The sequence below is a fragment of the Ranitomeya variabilis genome, chromosome 1 (assembly GCF_051348905.1).
Source record: "Ranitomeya variabilis isolate aRanVar5 chromosome 1, aRanVar5.hap1, whole genome shotgun sequence".
Classification (NCBI taxonomy): Eukaryota; Metazoa; Chordata; class Amphibia; order Anura; family Dendrobatidae; genus Ranitomeya; species Ranitomeya variabilis.
Genome location: NC_135232.1, coordinates 644,134,811 through 644,154,907, shown reverse-complemented (window position 1 = coordinate 644,154,907; position 20,097 = coordinate 644,134,811). Strand labels below are relative to the sequence as shown.

The following is a 20,097-nucleotide window of genomic DNA, read 5'->3' as shown; positions in this document are numbered from 1 at the left end:
TGGTCACACTTGTCAAACGCTATGTTTGACAAGTGTGACCAACCTGTCAGTCAGTTTTCCAAGCGATGCTACAGATCGCTTGGAAAACTTTAGCATTCTGCAAGCTAATTACGCTTGCAGAATGCTAAAAAAACGCGAAAAAAACGGAAAAAAAACGCAAAAAAAAATATGCGGATTTCTTGCAGAAAATTTCCGGTTTTCTTCAGGAAATTTCTGCAAGAAATCCTGAACGTGTGCACATACCCTTAGATGCCACCACATTTTTGCCCCCTGAGACCCGATTTTGAGTTTCTGTATTTAGTCACTTAGTCGCAGCCTCTGGTAGTCCAAATAATTCACTTTCACTGTAATGTTATTTATTCTGCACTGTAAACTCTAGAAGAAGAAAAAAAATGAAACCTACAACTAACATTTTTGCTTTTGTTTGTTTTTGTCACCTTTTAAAAAAGTAATAAAAGTTAATCAATAATCTATATAAACCCTGAAATGGTATCAATTAAAGTGATATCTAGTCCTGCCAAAAAAAAAGACCTCACAGACCTCTGTTATGACTTGGAAGATGTTGACACAAAAGCGATTTTACTTGAAAAGGTTTGTCATTGCTCAAGATAGACAAAACAAAAACATATTATTCCCATAGTCCTATATATAGCAATAGCTAAAGTCACTCCATCGTTACATCAAGACATATTCTGACGTGGTGGGTGCCACAAAAGAAAAGAAGTGAAAAGTTCAAGTTCCCCTCGCCCGACAAGCGCGTGGCCACGCCCCTTGAGAAAGCTACTTGCGAAACGGCGCTTGTCGGGCGAGGGGAACTTGGAAAGCACTCTTACCACAGTGCACAGATTCGGAATAACACTGCATGTGCAGGTAGACTATTCTCTTTTTGGTCTTTATATATCCGTTTTTTGCAGAATCAGAGATATGCAGCATAAGTGCTTTCAGCACTCTCCTAGGTATCTTTTAGCATAACATTGCATATCTCGGCACATCTGCCTCTGTATTGCTACTAGGGATATACAGGTCCTTCTCAAAAAATTAGCATATAGTGTTAAATTTCATTATTTACCATAATGTAATGATTACAATTAAACTTTCATATATTATAGATTCATTATCCACCAACTGAAATTTGTCAGGTCTTTTATTGTTTTAATACTGATGATTTTGGCATACAACTCCTGATAACCCAAAAAACCTGTCTCAATAAATTAGCATATCAAGAAAAGGTTCTCTAAACGACCTATTACCCTAATCTTCTGAATCAACTAATTAACTCTAAACACATGCAAAAGATACCTGAGGCTTTTAAAAACTCCCTGCCTGGTTCATTACTCAAAACCCCCATCATGGGTAAGACTAGCGACCTGACAGATGTCAAGAAGGCCATCATTGACACCCTCAAGCAAGAGGGTAAGACCCAGAAAGAAATTTCTCAACAAATAGGCTGTTCCCAGAGTGCTGTATCAAGGCACCTCAATGGTAAGTCTGTTGGAAGGAAACAATGTGGCAGAAAACGCTGTACAACGAGAAGAGGTGACCGGACCCTGAGGAAGATTGTGGAGAAGGACCGATTCCAGACCTTGGGGAACCTGAGGAAGCAGTGGACTGAGTCTGGTGTGGAAACATCCAGAGCCACCGTGCACAGGCGTGTGCAGGAAATGGGCTACAGGTGCCGCATTCCCCAGGTAAAGCCACTTTTGAACCATAAACAGCGGCAGAAGCGCCTGACCTGGGCTACAGAGAAGCAGCACTGGACTGTTGCTAAGTGGTCCCAAGTCCTTTTTTCTGATGAAAGCAAATTTTGCATGTCATTCGGAAATCAAGGTGCCAGAGTCTGGAGGAAGACTGGGGAGAAGGAAATGCCAAAATGCCTGAAGTCCAGTGTCAAGTACCCACAGTCAGTGATGGTGTGGGGTGCCATGTCAGCTGCTGGTGTTGGTCCACTGTGTTTCATCAAGGGCAGGGTCAATGCAGCTAGCTATCAGGAGATTTTGGAGCACTTCATGCTTCCATCGGCTGAAATGCTTTATGGAGATGAAGATTTCATTTTTCAGCATGACCTGGCACCTGCTCACAGTGCCAAAACCACTGGTAAATGGTTTACTGACCATGGTATTACTGTGCTCAATTGGCCTGCCAACTCTCCTGACCTGAACCCCATAGAGAATCTGTGGGATATTGTGAAGAGAAAGTTGAGAGACGCAAGACCCAACACTCTGGATGAGCTTAAGGCCGCTATTGAAGCATCCTGGGCCTCCATAACATCTCAGCAGTGTCACAGGCTGATTGCCTCCATGCCACGCCGCATTGAAGCAGTCATTTCTGCCAAAGGATTCCTGACCAAGTATTGAGTGCATAACTGAACATTATTATTTGATGTTTTTTTTGTTTGGTATTAAAAAACACTTTTATTTGATTGGACGGGTGAAATATGCTAATTTATTGAGACAGGTTTTTTGGGTTATCAGGAGTTGTATGCCAAAATCATCAGTATTAAAACAATAAAAGACCTGACAAATTTCAGTTGGTGGATAATGAATCTATAATATATGAAAGTTTAATTGTAATCATTACATTATGGTAAATAATGAAATGTAACACTATATGCTAATTTTTTGAGAAGGACCTGTATACAGCACCTCCTTTTTACAAGCATAGTTCTGTGCACTGAATACCACTTGGTACATTTCTCTGAGCTATATGGCATTAATGACACATAAGATCTGTATTGCAATATTCTCTTAGCTCACTGTATTGTTTCTGGTACTGTGCTCAACAAGTCTCCCCTGGTATTTGGAGGTTTCCGTTCCCCCATTGTCTGTCTTTTACAATTGTTTCATATTTTAAAAAAAATCTTTTAAATTATTCAAAATAAATATTTGGTTTTACTTACATCTTCTTTTCACTTCGTTTCTTTTGTGGCACCCACCACGTCAGAATATGTCTTAAAACAAAAACATAACCTAAAATTTTGAATTGTCATAATTGCATTGTCAAGTAAAATCGAGAAATCATCCATTTATACTAAATAGGGAACACCATACTGAAAACAAAAAACAAATATACGATATATATATATATATATATATATATATATATATATACCCCAAGATTATATAGATATTGTAGCATTTCAAGTATGATATGCAAATGGTCGCATTCTGGTATCCACAAAATATGTGATCACAATGGTGGATATATTGATGATCTTTTATAGTGTTGTTGGCCTTCTTATTGGTTGATGTATTTTTATACAATAACTATGATAACAGTGGCTAAACCCAAATATCCGATTTGTTTATTTTCCCCTACAAATTATTATATATGATATGAAAAAGACGGTTGGCTGCGATAATATGATGGATTCATCCAAAAGAGAGGACCGCTGCTTGGTATGTGGAGGGGATGGCAGCTCCTGCTATGAAGTCAAAGGATCTTATGATTCTCCCATGTTATCTAAAGGTAGGTGCTGTGATCTGGTCATTCAGAACTGGTACATATCATCATTTACTTGTAATGGCAGGGGGGTATTTTCATTGTTCCGATATCGCAAGAAACGTATGTAGCTTTCTTCAGTAGTAGTGATGAGCGAGCGTGCCTTTTGACAGTCGCCACAGATACAGGGATTGCCTAACGAACAAGTAATCCCCGTATGTGTTGTGACTGTTGAAAAGCCGCGAGACATGCAGCCGCGGCGATTTGAGTAAAAATACTCGATTAGGACATGAGCGTGCTTGGATAACACCTTATCTGAGCAGGCTCGCTCATCACTATTCAGTAGTAAAAGAATAACAAACCTAAAATCTACATCTGCTGTACAGTTTAGAGAGAATCTGTGTTTTTTATATGTAATCTGAGGACAGTATGATGTAGGGATTAAAACACTGACTTCATCGATGTGTCACTTACCAAGCTTTGTGCTGATGTTTACTTATAATGAATGTTTTATCACTAGGACATAATCATTGTTGGGCTACAGCAGCGCATGCTAAGTTATACGACTCCACCCCCTCCTGTGATAAGCAGCTCACTGTCAATGTACATAGAGTCTGGTGTGGGCGGGGTTAGCTTTCTCAGCTGTGCTGCATTTTACATCTAAAAACTCTGATTGTGTCACAACTGCTTCACCCAGTAAACTAAGTGATACATCGCTGGGGAATCAGGATCTCTTTGCCTACATTATGCTGCTCTCAGATGAGGTAGCAAAAATCTACTGAAAGATTCCCTTTATTACCACATTCTCAATGAGTTTACTTAAAACAATGATCATTTTGTTTATTAGATCTCAAATTGTGATTAGGATAACAACATATAGTAAATTATGGCCATCTAGTGTAATACATAAATAAGACACGGAGGAGGAGGGGATGGGGCTGCAGGGTCTCTCCCTCTGACTCAGACTGTGAGTGGGGAGTGGCGAAGCAGAAATCACATTGATTTGAAATACACAGGATAATTCATCTATCACCTGAGGAGGAGCCGGCCCACTCACTAAGTACAGATAGTCATAAGTGATCAAAAGATTTTCCTTCTGAAAAGCTGATTGTGATTACATTAAACTGTAGAAAAAATATTGTGTTCTAGGCCATGAACATTATGTTTTACTAGATGGAGGCCCGATGAGTTTACTTTGTGCTGAACAATATTTTATAACACCTGATATTGTGAAGTTTTTTAATTAGTATGCTTTAATTTGCATTGTTAGCCCGATCTCACGATTACTTGTCATAGGTGGATATTGTCAGTGCTCATAAAAAAAGCACTTTTGCAATTTACTGCTTATTAAAATTTCCCGCTGTTCTTGAGATATTAACACTTTTCCTTTACAGCTTGTTGCCTAGGAGACCGACCACCACTGTTGTCTAGCTTCTAAGCACTGTGTTGCAGCCAAACAGGAATTGGAGCTAACTGTACACGCTCCTGCGACACTGGCCAGCTTCAAAACATTGCTTACAAACTCAATAGACAAAAAAGCTTGGAAGTACTGCGCATGTTCTGCTGTCTAGCAGCGGGGGTCGGTTTCCAATGGCAACAAGTTGTAGACAAGAGAAAAGTGTTACTATCCTAAGAAGGGTTGAAAATTTTAATAAGCATTAAATTGCAAAATTGCTTGTATTTACAAGAACAATCCAATGACCTCTATTTATGAAGATGGGAATAACCCCTTTAAGACTGTTGTCTTTGATCTTTCAGGGTACAGTCAGCTTTTCACCATTCCAACCAGAGCCATCAATATACAAATTAAAGAAGTTTCACCTACAAGGAACTTTTTAGGTAAGAGGAATTAAAATCTAAAAACTATAGAAGGGGAAGGCTTGGTGTTATCAGCATGTCCCTATACGTAGGCAGAAGCTTATTAAAGTGGCTGTCCACTATTCAGAACACTCATTCTTAATCACTATATTTCATCAATGTAAAACAATAGGAGCTATACATGGGTGGTCCGAGTAGTGTTCAACCCCCTTTAAGCATTTCTATCCTATTATCACAATTCCCTATGTTGCAGCTGTAAAGAATGCACGAGGGGAATATTACCTGAACGGACATTGGACTATTGAATACAGTCGTGCCCTGCATGTCGCCAACACTGTCCTTCATTACTATCGAGGAGCTGAGGGAGACCTGGCACCTGAAGTGCTGACAGCCAGGGGACCCACTACTGAGCCGCTCGTTATTGAGGTACCTACCTCTTCCCATATACTATTTTGGATAAACAATTATAGGGGTATTCCCATCGCCAAGATCCTTACTCAATATGTAGTCAGTGGAATAATAATAATATTGGCAAATACCTCCAATTAGAAATGTAGTATAGTCCTTCTGATTCGCTATGTCACTTACACAATGTGCAGGACATTGCAGTAGCTTAGGTATCCATGGTTACAACCACTTATATAGTGACAGTTAGTAGTTGTAACCATGGATACTTAAGCTAATACAATGCCTGCACATGGTGTAAGTGACATAGCGAATCAGAAGAACTATACTACATTTCTATTTGCAGGTATTTGCTAAAATTATTATTATACCTACTACATATTGGGATAGGATCGTGAAGATGAGAATAATCCTTTAACTGTTTGTTAAGAAACTGTAAAATATATTGAATGCTTTTGGGATTGCTACAATCCTCTCCAATTAATTAGTTATATATTGGATGGGAAGCATTTTAGATGCCTGAACCTGTCCTTCACCAAAAAAATGGCGCCTTTGTTGCATCTGCCTGCATCATCCTGATCCGTGGTGAATGGCTTTAGGAGAACACAATAAACTGTTAATTAATTGTACTTTCCAATCTCAGCTCATCGGGCAAGAGCCCAACAAAGGAGTCTATTATCAATACTACCTACCCAACAAACTTCAAGAGGAGGACTATCAGTGGAGCTACGGATCCTGGACTGAGTGCAGCGCAGAATGTGGTGGAGGTACGGCCAGACAGAAATACCAATAGATTTTGTATTATTCCTCTCTAACTATTACTGCTGTAATTCCATTATTTTGCATTTGGCAGGATACCAGTCGCGTTTGGTGTTCTGTACTATAGATAACGAAGCATATCCAGACTATATGTGCGCAGGGAAACGTGCGCCGTCAAACAACAGAACTTGCAGCACACAGCCGTGTCCACAGATGAAAAGGTAGTCATTGTTGTTGGACTTTGTAAATGTATTGTTTATCACTAGTGTGCGTGAACGTGCTGCGGTAAGGTGTTATCTGAGCATGCTCTGGTGATAACTGAGCGTCTTCAGCGTGCTGGAATAATATGTTCGAGTCCCCGCAGCTGCATGTCTCACGGCTGTTAGACAGCTGCAGTACATGCAGGGATTACCTAACAAACAGACAAATAATCCACGTATGTGTTGCAGCTGTTATTTAAAAAGTTATTTAAAAATGTATATAATAAAAAAACAAACAACCAACAACTAGACTGTCTTTTTCTGATGGTAGCTTACATTTAAAGGGATCGTGCAAGACTACAGTGCCAGTCTTGTCCATGCTTTGTGTGGTATCATAGTCTTAGCCCCTATTAAAATGAATTTGGCTCAGCTGCAGTGCCATGTACAGTCTATGGACCGTTACTGAACAAAATATGGCCCCTAAAGGCACAATTGCGGTAGTTAAACCATTGCCAATTGGCTACTTGAGAGCCGCTCAGTGGTTATCTTACCGCCTAGTCACAGACTTCCAATGTACACAGAATGATCCGCAATTGATTGTTCTGCGCGCATAGACTGTTGTTGTTCTCAGCAACACATGTCCTGTTTACACAGCATGTCCTGTTTACACAGCATGTCCTGTTTACACAGCACTATGTGCTGCAGAGGAGGTTTTTTTAAGCAAATAAATATATTCACCTTTAGGATGAGCGTTTTTCCTGTTCGTCAGGTTATTGGAAGCCTGTTTGCACTGCCGATTATCGAAATATCAGCACTCATAGGCGTGCTCGCTCACGATAATTGGCCATTGTAAATGCACCTTTAATTCTCTTTTTCGTTTTACCTTTTATTTTCATCTGTTCCGATATTCCGATTAGCCCAGTCTCATTCCTATGTTCCAGAGCTCTTATTTGGCCATTGTATCACTAAAAAGCCTAAACTGTTCTGATCTTACTTATGGTCTGGACACTCCTCCATTTGGCCGAACAACCAAGGTCTTATGTCATAACTCGAGTTGAGCGAATATTTTCGGAATCAGTCGCCAAACCTGAATTTGACATATTGGTACCTTATTTGTTTGACTAGCGATTCCGAACATATTCAATCATTTCTACTCCCATTGACGCCAATGACGTTCAGCGAATGTTGCAAAAACGATATTCACCACTGATCACAGTCGGAACCAAATTTTTTAAAATTCACTCAACTCTTCTCATAAGCCAACATAAATTAAATCCTTTTTTTGTGACCAAGGGACTAATTTTTCATCTTCTTCACATGTGACTCAATGATTCATCTACTTAATAGCCAAGAATCTGATTAACTTTAATCTGCAAGTGAAATATTGTTGCAACTATAACTATAGACGCATGAATTCATAATGTAACATCTGCTTATTCTGTGCAAAAGGATGTCTTACTTGTATCAGCCGACAATGTGGAGTCGCATAGTGAACACAAAAATGACCAGGTAAATAGGAGTCGGGTTATTGTTATTGTTCAGTTCTACTTTGGACTAACAGGTTTTCTTTAAAGACATTCTACAGAATCTTACTAAAAATCTAAGATGCTTGGGTGACCATTGGATCCCTTCTTCCTTGCATTTGATGCTTTGCTCTAGCAATAAAACTCCTCAGACCCTAAATCTCCATGTTTTACAACTTTTTTTGGCAACTTTTTAATTCTATATACAACAAAACATACAATGTGGGCAGAGTTTAAACTTCTGATAACATATCAGTTGGCCAGTTGACCAGTTAATTGATACAATCCTCTGATAATGAGCCATTCTGGCTGGAAAATGTAGAGATCAGCCAAACATTACAACAATGTAACCACACGAGACAATTAGTGAGTTTCCATGGCGGACCGGCTCTGCATAGTCCATATGCCCAGACAGGTTAAAAAGTAATTGATCATGGATTTGTCTCAAAGATTTTTTTTCAACATCATTTCTGCCTTCTCAATTTGGCAGATTTGTCAACTTTGTATTGGTCTCCATAGCAGCCAATCAAAGTGGAGTATTAAGGAAAGCCTCCGCCTCCTCCCAACAAAGTTTTTAGCCTCTTAATATATTGCAGTCATCATATTATACTGTGTACTTACAATTGTTCATTTTGTCTTTCTACCCAGCTAATTATTCTCTTTTCTCTGCTGTATGTAAAAACAGGAAGTCTCTTTTCCCTGCATGAGTCATCCCTACTCTTCAACTCTTGACCCAGCTGCTCTTCTCCAACCCCCTACAAGTAGAATTGTAGTTCCAATGATGACTCACGCAGTGAAAAGACACTTCCTATTTCTACATAAAGCTTAGAAGGATTTAGCTAGTCACGTGATGTCATAGACCTAATGGAAAAATGAAGAATTAGCTGGGTAGAAAGGCAAAATGAGCAATTGCAAGTACACAGTGCTATATAATATGATTGCAATATATTAAAAGGATAAAAATTTTGATGGGAGGAGGAGGAGTGCTTCCTGAACTTTACCTAAGCTGCTTAGGAAATTAAAGCTTAGCTGCTACTGGATGCGATGGGCAGCAGAGACTGATTTTATTTTTGCACTTTTGATAAACTGGGACCAGTGAGCGTTCGCATTGTGCGCACACTTGGAGCATTGGTGCTGCAATTCTGGGCCTAGCGATCAGGACTAGTCTCCTCTGCAATAAAATATTAAACACCCACTATGTCTACAAATGCAAACATTATCCTGAGAAACCGTATAGACTAACGCATTTGGTGCAAGCCTTGGGCTTTGGTGACTCTGCATAATGCTGATTACTGGCGGTGGGTCCTGGTGCATAAAGCTTTGTGATCTGCTAGAAAACAATTGGTTTTGCATTAATTTTCCGAACAGAGCATGTTGCAGAAGTGACAAATGTTTCAAACCATTGAATGTGTCATTATACTTTATTGAATGCAAGTTATTGGACCACTTTAGTGTTACCCCCCTTTGTAATAGTCATTTCAATCCAGGTCATTTTGGTGATCTCCTTTAATGTCCAATTAGATGCCTGTCTTGGTATATATTTAATGGTATGATCGTTTTCCACTTGTGCGACATGCTCTGTGCCAGGGACTCTGATTCTTATTGCCCTTGCCTTGTTAATGTCCATTTCAGCTGGAAGCTTGGTGAGTGGGGGCCCTGCTCGGCCACGTGTGGGGGAGGCACGCAGACCCGTACAGTGTACTGTATCACATATGAAGGCAGGGCTTCCCAGCAGGCGGTGAATGATGCCGAGTGCTCTGCATTCACGGAAAAGCCACCAACCCAGCAAGTCTGCAATCTCCGGGCATGTGCAAAATGGAACGCTGGGCCCTGGACACAGGTGAGCCGCCCCATGTCAATGCTGTGTTACACACATATAACTCTCAGCAATAAGATCTACGTATTTTTCTTGTACTGATCTTTGGGTTATTTTGTTTTAGTGCTCAACCGAATGCGGAGAAGGAATTCAGAAACGGACAGTTACTTGCAAAACGGACACTGGTGCCATCGTTCAGGACACAGCGTGCATGCACCAAGTCAAACCGGCTGATAACCAGCTATGCTACGGCGAAAACTGTGTGCAGGAAATCGGCTGGCATATCGGAGAATGGGGTCTGGTAGGAAAAGCTTTCAAACGTTTATTTGATTGCTACTGATTATTCTCCAATGCATGGAACAAAACAATACATTTAGATATAATTCCTTACATTTCGTACCTACCTAACATGTATTGGAATATTGACTGCAGCAAGCAGCCCAGTGAGTGATACATCAATGGATTCAAGGTTTCTGACCCTACATTCTGCTGCTCTCTGATTTGTTAGCAAATGACAGATTCCCTTTAAGCCAAAAAATGTCCAAAGTTCATATCCGTTGTGTTTTATAAGTTCAGACATTCCCCTCAAGGTCCAAACTGAAGGGGTTACAGTGCTCGATACAGTAGTTTCATCCCTTTGCCACCTTTCCTTTTCTAGAAGATGAGGAAGATTTATAATAATTAGTGCAAAGAAAAGTAGAGCAGTTGGCCATAAGATTTGTTATGGTGCCACATTAATGTCCAAAGGCCTTTCGAAAAACAAGGACTGTAATACTTTTTGGTTATGTGCGACATGCTCCATTAAATCTCCCTCGCTGCTCTAGGAAAAGGTCTATAGATTTCGGTGTCTTGTCTGAAGATCGATTCAGACTCAATTTCTTTGACTCCAAATCTGCTGAGCTGTTCACTTTTCTGATTCTTTTCACTCTCAGTGCTCCAAAAGCTGCAACAATGGTATCAGAAAACGCCAGGTGATCTGTGCGGACAACGATCGAAACTTCTATGAACCAGAGACGTGTGAAGCCTATGAGCCTGATAAGCCATCTGTGATTGAGAGCTGCAATATGCAGCCATGCTACCTGCAACAGCGTAAGTCTGATATCATTCTACATTAATAGAAGCAAGAATGGGTAGATACTAGCGATGAGCGAACGTATCGGGATAAGGTGTTATCTCAGCATGCTTGGGTGCTAACCGAGTGTCTTCATCATGCCCGAAGAATATGTTCGAGCCTCCACCCCTGTATGTCTCACGGCTGTTCGACAACCTCAACACATGCAGGGATTGCCTATCAGACAGACAATCCCTGAATGTGTTGCGACTGTCGGACAGACAAACAGACAGTTGAGCAGCCGCGGGGACTTGAACATATTTTTCGAGCACACCGAAGTCACTCAGTTACCACCTGAGCATGTTCACTCATCACTAGTAGATACACAAGGGAGGAACTAAAATGATTTTTTTTTCTTAAATCCGAATAGGTTTAAAATTTATACGCTGAAATATTTATATATATAATATTCTTCGCAGTCGGAGCTTCTTGCATCTAATACAGAACTTCAAATACACTAAATAGACTAGAGTTAAAGAGGTATTTTCACTAGATTTCTTTTGTTTTTATATTTAAACGGAGTCCCTCCTCTAATTGTCGCTGCTCCACTAATTCTGGAACAGTTTTTCTTTTTCTCCTGTGCCCCTCCATTCCAAAGTTATGCCCCATGATAGTAAAGGTGTAACTTTTCTCTTCAAATACATGGGTGTATACCACTTAACTCCTCTGTGGGCGTGGCCATGTTTTGATTGGCCCACAGAGAAGTTCTGTGGTTTACGCCCAGTTGATTGAAGTGAAAATGTTAAAACTTGGACCATTATTACTGGGGGCATAACTTTGGAACAAAAGGGCACAGAAGAAAAAGTAAAACCGTTCCAGAATCAGGAGAGCAGTGATAATTGGAGGATGCACTCAGTTTAAATTAAAAAATCGGTTAGAAGCTCCCCTTTAATCAGTAAAATTGTGTCTGTCTGCAGCCACCACTAAGGGGGGCTTACAGCATACTGATTATAAAGCATTTTCCTTATCAATATAACACAATGCATTAAAGAGTTTGTACTGTCATAGAGAGCAACATATGACCCCTGGGGAAATTAGCTTATTGTCCCAAAACATGCTCCCAGCAGTCCTGGCAAACAGCTGGCTTTAGAGGGGGAAGATACAGGCAGCCAGATATTTCCTTTAGCAGTTACTTAGCTGTCCCATGCAATACAAGAATGGGTTGAATCTGCCAATTGGCAGTAGACTGGACTCAAGACGCTGTCATCATTCCCCATCGCCATTATTAATGGACACTTCACTTGCATTTGCCATCAAACTCCTGATTAGTGTCTGAGGCAGTGGTCTGGCTTGAAGCGACGCTATGCTGTACTAGAGGGAAGACCACAGCTAGAATTTGGATGAAAAAATGTGCCACCAGGAGGTGTGAAAGTGACCGAAATCTTATTTTATTAATTTTTTTTTTGTCTGTTTAGAGGTTCCAAGTATGCAAGATACCTGGGGATATGATAATTCGGATCAGTTCTCTCTCACCCGATACAAGCAGCCCAGTAAGTACATGCCATCATTAACAAGCAATCATGAAATTAAACACATTGTAAAGTAGAACATGTTTTTCAGACATAGGTGCGGAATCGGTCCATAAATAGGTGTAAGATCAACATTTCAGATTTGAACATTTTAAAGACTAAAATTTAGAATTTAAAAAAAAACCCTGTAAGATCAGGTTTTTTTAAATTTAATGTTATATTTATTGATTGTCTCCTGTTTCTAATTTGCAGCTCCGCCCCCTCCTTCTAGAAAAGAAGATAATTTTATTCCCCCAAACCCCAAAGACTGCAGACGCAGCAGGTAGGCACGTCATGGAGTATAATTATTTGTAGTCCTGAAAAAGGTCTATTTCTCCTTCACATCATTGATAGACACAGACCGTGGGTTGTATGCTGCTGCCACCAGGAGGCTAACAATATATAATTAATACACCCTCCTGCTGGCTCTCAGAGAACCAGTTCATGCTTAGTGGTCCGTAGGAGGCACACTGGGGTCTGCTATTCAGACCATACTATTTTATTTTTCAATTTTTTACCTTTTTAAACCTTTTTCACAAGGAAAACTGGGGCGCGGACCCTTTCAAGGGGCCGATCTCCCCCAACCAACAAGAGGCGAGCACGGCGAGTGTCGCCTCCCCGTATCCTCTCCTGCGACGTGGGATGCCATGCCTGAGCTATCTTAGGGGTGACAGTTCCCTTCAGGGCTCAGATCTCCCCGCACCAATAACAGACAGGAACATGGAGTGTCGCCTCCATGTACCCCCTTCTGAGCCAGGCCACAGCCCTGCGAAATCCTACAGGAGTGAACCCTTACAGAGGCCCCTATGGCATCCGTGCTGCTCCTGCTGCACCACCACTGATTGAACAGTGGTGCTGCATGGAGCTGGACAGTCCCTCTCCACCTCTCCTAAAAAAGGGCATGGTGGGTAGAGGGTTCCTTCACCCATCCGCATTGCAACCCTCACCTGCAAGCAGAGTGCTGGCTCTGCCTTCCCTCCAGTTCTGGCAGTAAGTTTGGGACTCGGGGGGGCTCCTGCAGCGCGATCCTCTGGATCTTTTTTCCAACCGGGCATTCTCTCCCCGGCGTGGACAGTCAGGGAGGGGCCCTACAGCCGTCGCCCTTTTTTCCGGTCAGGTGCTGGTAATATAGTTTCTGGCTTCAGCCGCAAGCCGGTAACTTCTGGCAGGCGCAGAGAAATATAGTCCCTGGCTTGTGGCCTGTGCTAGGCCGCAAGCCGGTATCTCCGCCTCTGTTCCGGCGGCGCCGAAAAATGTAGCCGGCAGGCGCCGAAAAATCCGGCTTGTGGAGGCGCCACCCACGCAATGACACGTTCCGGTGGCCCCTTCCACGATCCTGGTGCCTCTTGTTCAGGACGAGAAGCACCCGTTGTGTTCTTGGGGGCAATCTTCCTACACCCCTCATTCCACTTCCGGACACGTGCATCCAGAAGCGGCCTTGTGGATGGATCCTGTCATTGAGCGCTGAGACCAGCACTAAATCTGCATCAGGAACCAATCCAGCCTCCGGACCACAGGACAGAATCTGAGACCCCCCCTGCCCCCCGGTGGTATCCTCTTCTACCATTTTCTGTAAGTAGCCCTGTAAAAGGGCTCATGGAAACGTACTTTAGGTTTCTGTAAAAGTCTTATTATTATTATTATTCATTGTTATAGCGCCATTTATTTATTATTAGAGTTGTTTTAAGGCTGTGGACTGTCTTTTTTATTTCACCTCATGTAAATCCTGCCAGCCTGTGTTTTTCCCAATGCGCAGAACTTGCCGCTCTGCAAGCCTGCGACCCCCTAATACACTCAGGAGCCCCCCATTGTCACCGAGTCCAGGGTACCTAGTCCCCCTAAGCGGGCTTCGTCACTGTCATACTCCATGGATTTTCCAAAGCGATTGGATCCCTCCATGGATCGCAGCTCCCATCACTGAGGTAGATGGATCCTCTCCTACCCGGGGGCTGTCAGCGAGCAGGGGCCGCATGCATTCTAGATACGTGCAGGCATCTAGAAAATGGATCGGTAGTACGCCTACCGAGCTATCAGGTGCCCTAGCATTCGCGAGAACCACTTCTCTCTCTCTCTCTCTCCAGAAGTATGTAGCGAACACGGTTCTGAGTATGATTCGGAGGTTTCCCAGATCTACATTTGTCAGTCACCCAGACAGGGGTGTCCAGACAAGCGATGCACTACATAGGATGCCATGCCTGGGCTGATTTTTAGAGGTGACAGGTCCCTTAAGGACACAGATCTCCCCACACCATCACCAGACGAGCACATGTAGTGTCACCTCCATGTATCCTTTCCTGCAGCCAGGCCTAATGCCGGACTACCAGTCCCATCCACATTGGGGGCTTGAACTCTGGAATGTGCAGACATCCCCCTTTTGGCATCCAGGCAGCCCCCACTGCATCACCACTGTTCAGCGAATGATGCAAAGAGGCGGCGGTCCCTCTCCACTTCCCTGTTTAAGGGATGGTGGATCGAGGGTTCATCACTTCAACCCTACACTGTCCAAAGACAGCAGCGACAGCAAAAGATTGTTTATCCTCCACATGGTCGCTAAAGCAATGGGCTCCTGATCGGAGAGCTTAACTTCTTCGATTCAGCACAGTAACCTTCTCCTGGAGGCAGTACACCTGGCCAATCATATCTCTCGAGCAGGAAACTATGGGGTCCACGCCTCTTTGGACGCGGCTAGTGCACAGCGCGGTCAGCAGCAAATGCCATTACATTCAGAAGGGCATTGTGGCTCTCAGGATGGAAAACGGATTCTGAGTCCAAAAAGTCTCGACATCACTCTCTTATGAGAGGGTCAGTTATTCAGTGAGAAGTTGAAACCAATCCAGGCTCGCCTCTTCCCATTAGGGCATTTCCCATGCAGGTACAAGGGTCGCAGGGTTCTTATAGACTCAACCAGCATTGGAAGAGTTGTCCTAGACAGGCTAGATCTCATGGATCTAGGTTCCAAATGAAAGGAGGGTAAAAGTAAGACCGATCCTGGACCTCAAACTTTTAACAAGTTGTTAAGGCCTGCCATTTTTGGAATTACCTCCATCAGTTCAGGGTTTTGCCTTTAGGTCTTGTTACTGCTCCCAGAGTGTTCTCAAGGAGCAGAGCGATTGTCGCGTCCATCCTTCACTCTGGGGAAATGGTCGTCCTGCCCTATCTGTACGACTCTTTAGTCAAGGGACCGTCCTTCCACTGCTCTGAGTCCATCTGTATCACTTGCGATACCCTTTCTCACTTGGGCTGGCTGATAAACTTAAGCAAGTCTTCCCCATTTCCAGCCCAGCAGATATCCGTTTTGCGGATGATCCTGGACACTTTCAGAAGGTTTGTCATACACGGCCTTTGCCCTCCAACAGAGAGCTTGCACGCTGATTGGCTATGAGCGTTCTGGGAAAAATGGTGGCAGCAATGGAAGCAGTCCTCTTTGCTCCGCTTGTCTCTGTGGGTCAGACAGGTTTTTCAGATGATGGATTCTGAGTTCCTCCCTCAACCAGGGGAAATCCTTTCTTCCAGTTCAACGGTTAGTAGTAGTAGTGACTACCCATTCCAGCCTTCTGGGCTGGGGAGCGTCACCACACTGCTCAAAGCCGCCAGTCAACTTGGGAACTCTCGAACAAGGCTTCCGGAGATCCGAGAGATACGGCTAGCCCTGCGGCAGTTCCACTGTCTTCTGATGGGCCACCCCATCTGAATTTAATCGTATAACGCTACAGCCGTGGCATACATTGATCATCAGGAGGGTACCAGCAGCCGAGTGGCCATGGCCGAGGTGCCATGACAGAGGTCGCTCGCTTTCTCCGATTGGCAGATCAAAGAAAACTGGGCGGCAGATTCCCTTAGCCTCCAGAGTCTCGCCTCAGGCAAGAGGGAACTTCATCTGGAAGTCTTTCAACATATCTGCCTTTGCTGGGGAATTCTGGGTGCAGATCAGATGGCGTCCGGACTTAATGCCAAAGCACTCAAGTTCATAGCTCAGTCTCGAGATTCAGTGTCATTGCAGGGCATGCTCTGGTTCTTCTGTGGTGCCAGTTCCATTTCCCCTCTTCTGCTACTTCCGAGATCCTTAGGAACGGAAATGGTTCCAGTGCTCCTGTGTGATCCGGACTGACCACATCAGGCGTTGTTTGCGGAGCTACTACAATTCATCACCGTTTTTTTTCTGGAGATTGTCGGATGGTCCAGATCCGCTCTCCAGGGTCCGTTTTGTCACTAGATCCCAGGGGTTCTGTGTTTCTCAACTTGGCCGTTGAATCCTGAGTTCTGACCCAGGCGGGACTCTCACAACAAGTGGTCAGCGGCTAGCGCTGTAACCCACCTCAGTATACATTTCGCTTGGGGCAGGGATCTGACGCCTCCCCCTTTTTTCTTAAAAATAATCTGGATTCGGGCTGGGCGTTCAGCTCGCTGGAAGTTCAAACTTTGACCTTTTCGGTCTTATTTTAACAAATCGGCAACTAAGATTTTTTCATGAAGGAAGTTTCACATGTGGTACTTCCCTATCGCATACCACTAGATCTTTGGGACCTTAATTGGTCCTGGAAGTCTTACAGCAGACTTCTTTTGATCCACTTCATGATAATTATATTTCTGGCATGAAAGGTCGCCTTTTTTCGTGGCAGTCACATCATTCAGGTGAGTTTTTTGTTTAGAGCTAGCCGCTGTCCTTTCATATGCTTTTCCTTATTTCTGTCAAGACAAGGTTGTCCTCAGACCGTGCCTGTCCCTTGTTGCCAAGGTGGTATCGACTTCCACCGTTACGAGGACATTGTTCTTTCATCGTCTTGTCCAGCTCCAGTCCACAAAGTGAAACGAGGTGAGAGCTCTGAGAAGGTACGTATCGAGGACGGCGTCTTTCCGAAGGCACGTATCAGGGATGGCGTCTTTCCGAAGGTCGGACGCTTTATTCGGGCTTTCTGATGGTCACGGGAAGGGTTTAGCCGCCTTTTCAGCTATGATAGCCAGGTGGATTCGTTCCCACCTTCCAGCAGTCCTTCCATGTCAGAGGTCAGCTTATCTCAGTGGGGATCAGAGCACACTCCACTCTGTCGATTGAGGTTTCTTGGGTCATTAGGCACCAGGCATCAGCAAAGCATGCCTGCAAGCTTGCGGGTTCGTCCATTCCGCACTTATTCTTGAAGCACTATAATTTTCACACCCACACTTCCGCAGAGGTAAGTCTGGGCAGGCGAACTCTGCAGGCCGCGGTAGCGCATTTTTAGGTAGTGGTTACGCAGGGCCTGATCTAATGTTGTTCCCACGCAGGGACTGCTTTGGGACGTCCCACAGTCTGTGTCCCCCAATGAGGCGAAGGAGAAATAGGGATTTTTGTGTACTCACCGTAAAATCCTTTTCTCCGAGCCATTCATTTGGGGACACAGCTCCCACCCTGTTATCAGCTTGTGCTTGTTCTTTAATTTGACTTGTTATTATACTCTTCTATCTTGTTATGGATCTCCTACTGCTTTTGCACTGAACTGGTTCTGTGAGAGCCAGCAGGAGGGTGTATACTGTAGGTGAGGAGCTAACTTTCTTTGTATTACTTAGTGTCAGCCTCATGGTGGCAGCAGCATACAACCCACGGTCTGTGTACCCCAATGAAAGGCACGGAGAAAAGGATTTTACAGTGAGTACAGAAAAAAAATGACTTTACTCACCCTTCCGCGTTAACAGCGCAGCAGTTCATGCCATGCACATTGGACAGAGCTCAGTTATTGGCTGCAATGCTGTCGTCAGCACTGCAGACAATAACAGACACTGATAGCAGCAGCAGACTCAACGCTGAACCTGGGAAGGGTAGTAGGGTAAGTATTGCACACTTTAATTTTTTTTTAAAGTTTTTTTTATAGAAAAAACTTATCTGAAAGGGAACAACCCCTTTAAATAATGGTTTAGATTATGTTTATAATGGAAGCCGGAAAGCTATGCTGGATCCAGTTTCTGATAAATTCAGAGAAATCAACTTTAGTGAAAACATTGCAGAAATAACAGAAATCTAATCTTGCCTTTTTCTGCTGTTGGGACACTTGGCCTGCAGTAGAAAAATACTGATATTTACATAGGTATGATTTAAGAGGCTATCCATGGCTGCTTTCTTAAAAGAAACAGTGCCACACCTGTCCGCAGGTTGTATGTAGTATTGCAGCTGTCTCTTTCATATCAATACAGCTAAGTTGCAATTACACATATTTTTTAAACTCTTGCATCTGCTTGATGAATTTAACACCTCAGAAATGTTTTTATTTTATTTTTAAATTATCATTAACATAGGTATGGATGCTGCTCAGATGGAGTGACTGCTGCTCAGGGCTCCAACAATGAAGGATGTCCAAGTGAAAGGAACACACGAGCTGATACTTTAGTAAGTAAAATATTACTCTCTCCTAATTGTTCTTTTTATTTATTTGTATTTATTGCTGCAGGTTTACATTTTCATAAGATTTTAAGAAAATATGAAAAAAAAACATTTTGCATTTAGGAAAGGAAAAGCATCATGCATTTTAGTTGTCAACTTGACATTTTACCTATTAACCACTATGGCAGCTGAAATTTGCAACAAAGGATATGTACAAAATATTCCACTGAAACTTATTAGCAAATGGTATAAATAAAGAAATGGAATGGAGAAAAAAATAATAGGAATTTCACTGGCAATTTTCACTTGTGATGTGACTGTAGTAAGTAATCGCTGGGTAAAATAAAAAATCTTTTACAAGGATGTGATAAACTTCGCAAGTGGCGGAGATGAGAAGCTTCATTGTTGCTCCTGAGAGATGTACAAAGCTGGACTGCAAATATAAACATTGCTAGAGCAACATTTACAGACCCGCCAATGATAGTGATGTAGGGGATGATTAGCAAAGATTAATGATAAACTATGGAGGCATTTGAAATTTGATTAACACTAGAAGAGGACGATATACCGTTGTATGGGCTGCACTGCGGTGAATGAGATGTCTTTTGTGTTCCAAAATGTTTCTTTTCTTCATGCGACGCGTTTCGGCACCATCAAGATTAAAAAAGGCAAATATACTGAGTGTGGGTACAGCCTTATAAAAGCTAGAGGCATATCCGATTGTCTCTTGCCTTTATAAAGTTACTCTGTAGCCATACTCTGTATCATTGTTTTTTTCAAGCTTGATAAAGGCACTGAAACGCGTTGGAACAATAAAAAAAAACAACATTTTGGATGCCACTTATGGCTTCTCATTTACAGCGGTGTTGAACGTACATCATGAAATTGTAGTCCTCTACCACTGAGTAAAATGAGTTTAAGTCTGCAACTTTATACTTTTCTGCCTTCTTTTCTGCAGTGTCCATGTTTTATTTTAAAGAAGACTGTTCTAATTTAAACTGAATACATCCTCAATTGACACTGCTCCACTGGAACAGTATTTCTGCTTTTTTCTGTTCCCCTCGGTTTCAAATTGATTCCCTCCCAGTGTTAAAGATTTAAATCTTAATTTCAGCCAACTGGGCGTATACCGCAGAACTTCTCTGTGGGCATTTGCTTTTTCTCCTC

The 20,097-nt window shown here is 42.7% G+C and overlaps 1 protein-coding gene across 1 annotated transcript in view; it reads left to right on the top strand.

Moving 5' to 3' along the window:
• Positions 1-20,097, top strand: part of PAPLN (papilin, proteoglycan like sulfated glycoprotein) — a 96,018-nt gene that overhangs the window by 58,146 nt on the left and 17,775 nt on the right. Inside the window, exons 8-19 of the mRNA XM_077261712.1 lie at positions 3,342-3,465; positions 5,197-5,277; positions 5,510-5,682; positions 6,305-6,428; positions 6,515-6,641; positions 8,070-8,129; positions 9,776-9,983; positions 10,084-10,260; positions 10,892-11,048; positions 12,486-12,560; positions 12,792-12,861; positions 18,846-18,936. Coding sequence (XP_077117827.1) covers positions 3,342-3,465; positions 5,197-5,277; positions 5,510-5,682; positions 6,305-6,428; positions 6,515-6,641; positions 8,070-8,129; positions 9,776-9,983; positions 10,084-10,260; positions 10,892-11,048; positions 12,486-12,560; positions 12,792-12,861; positions 18,846-18,936 — 1,467 coding nt within the window. The remainder of the gene's footprint in view (positions 1-3,341; positions 3,466-5,196; positions 5,278-5,509; positions 5,683-6,304; positions 6,429-6,514; positions 6,642-8,069; positions 8,130-9,775; positions 9,984-10,083; positions 10,261-10,891; positions 11,049-12,485; positions 12,561-12,791; positions 12,862-18,845; positions 18,937-20,097) is intronic.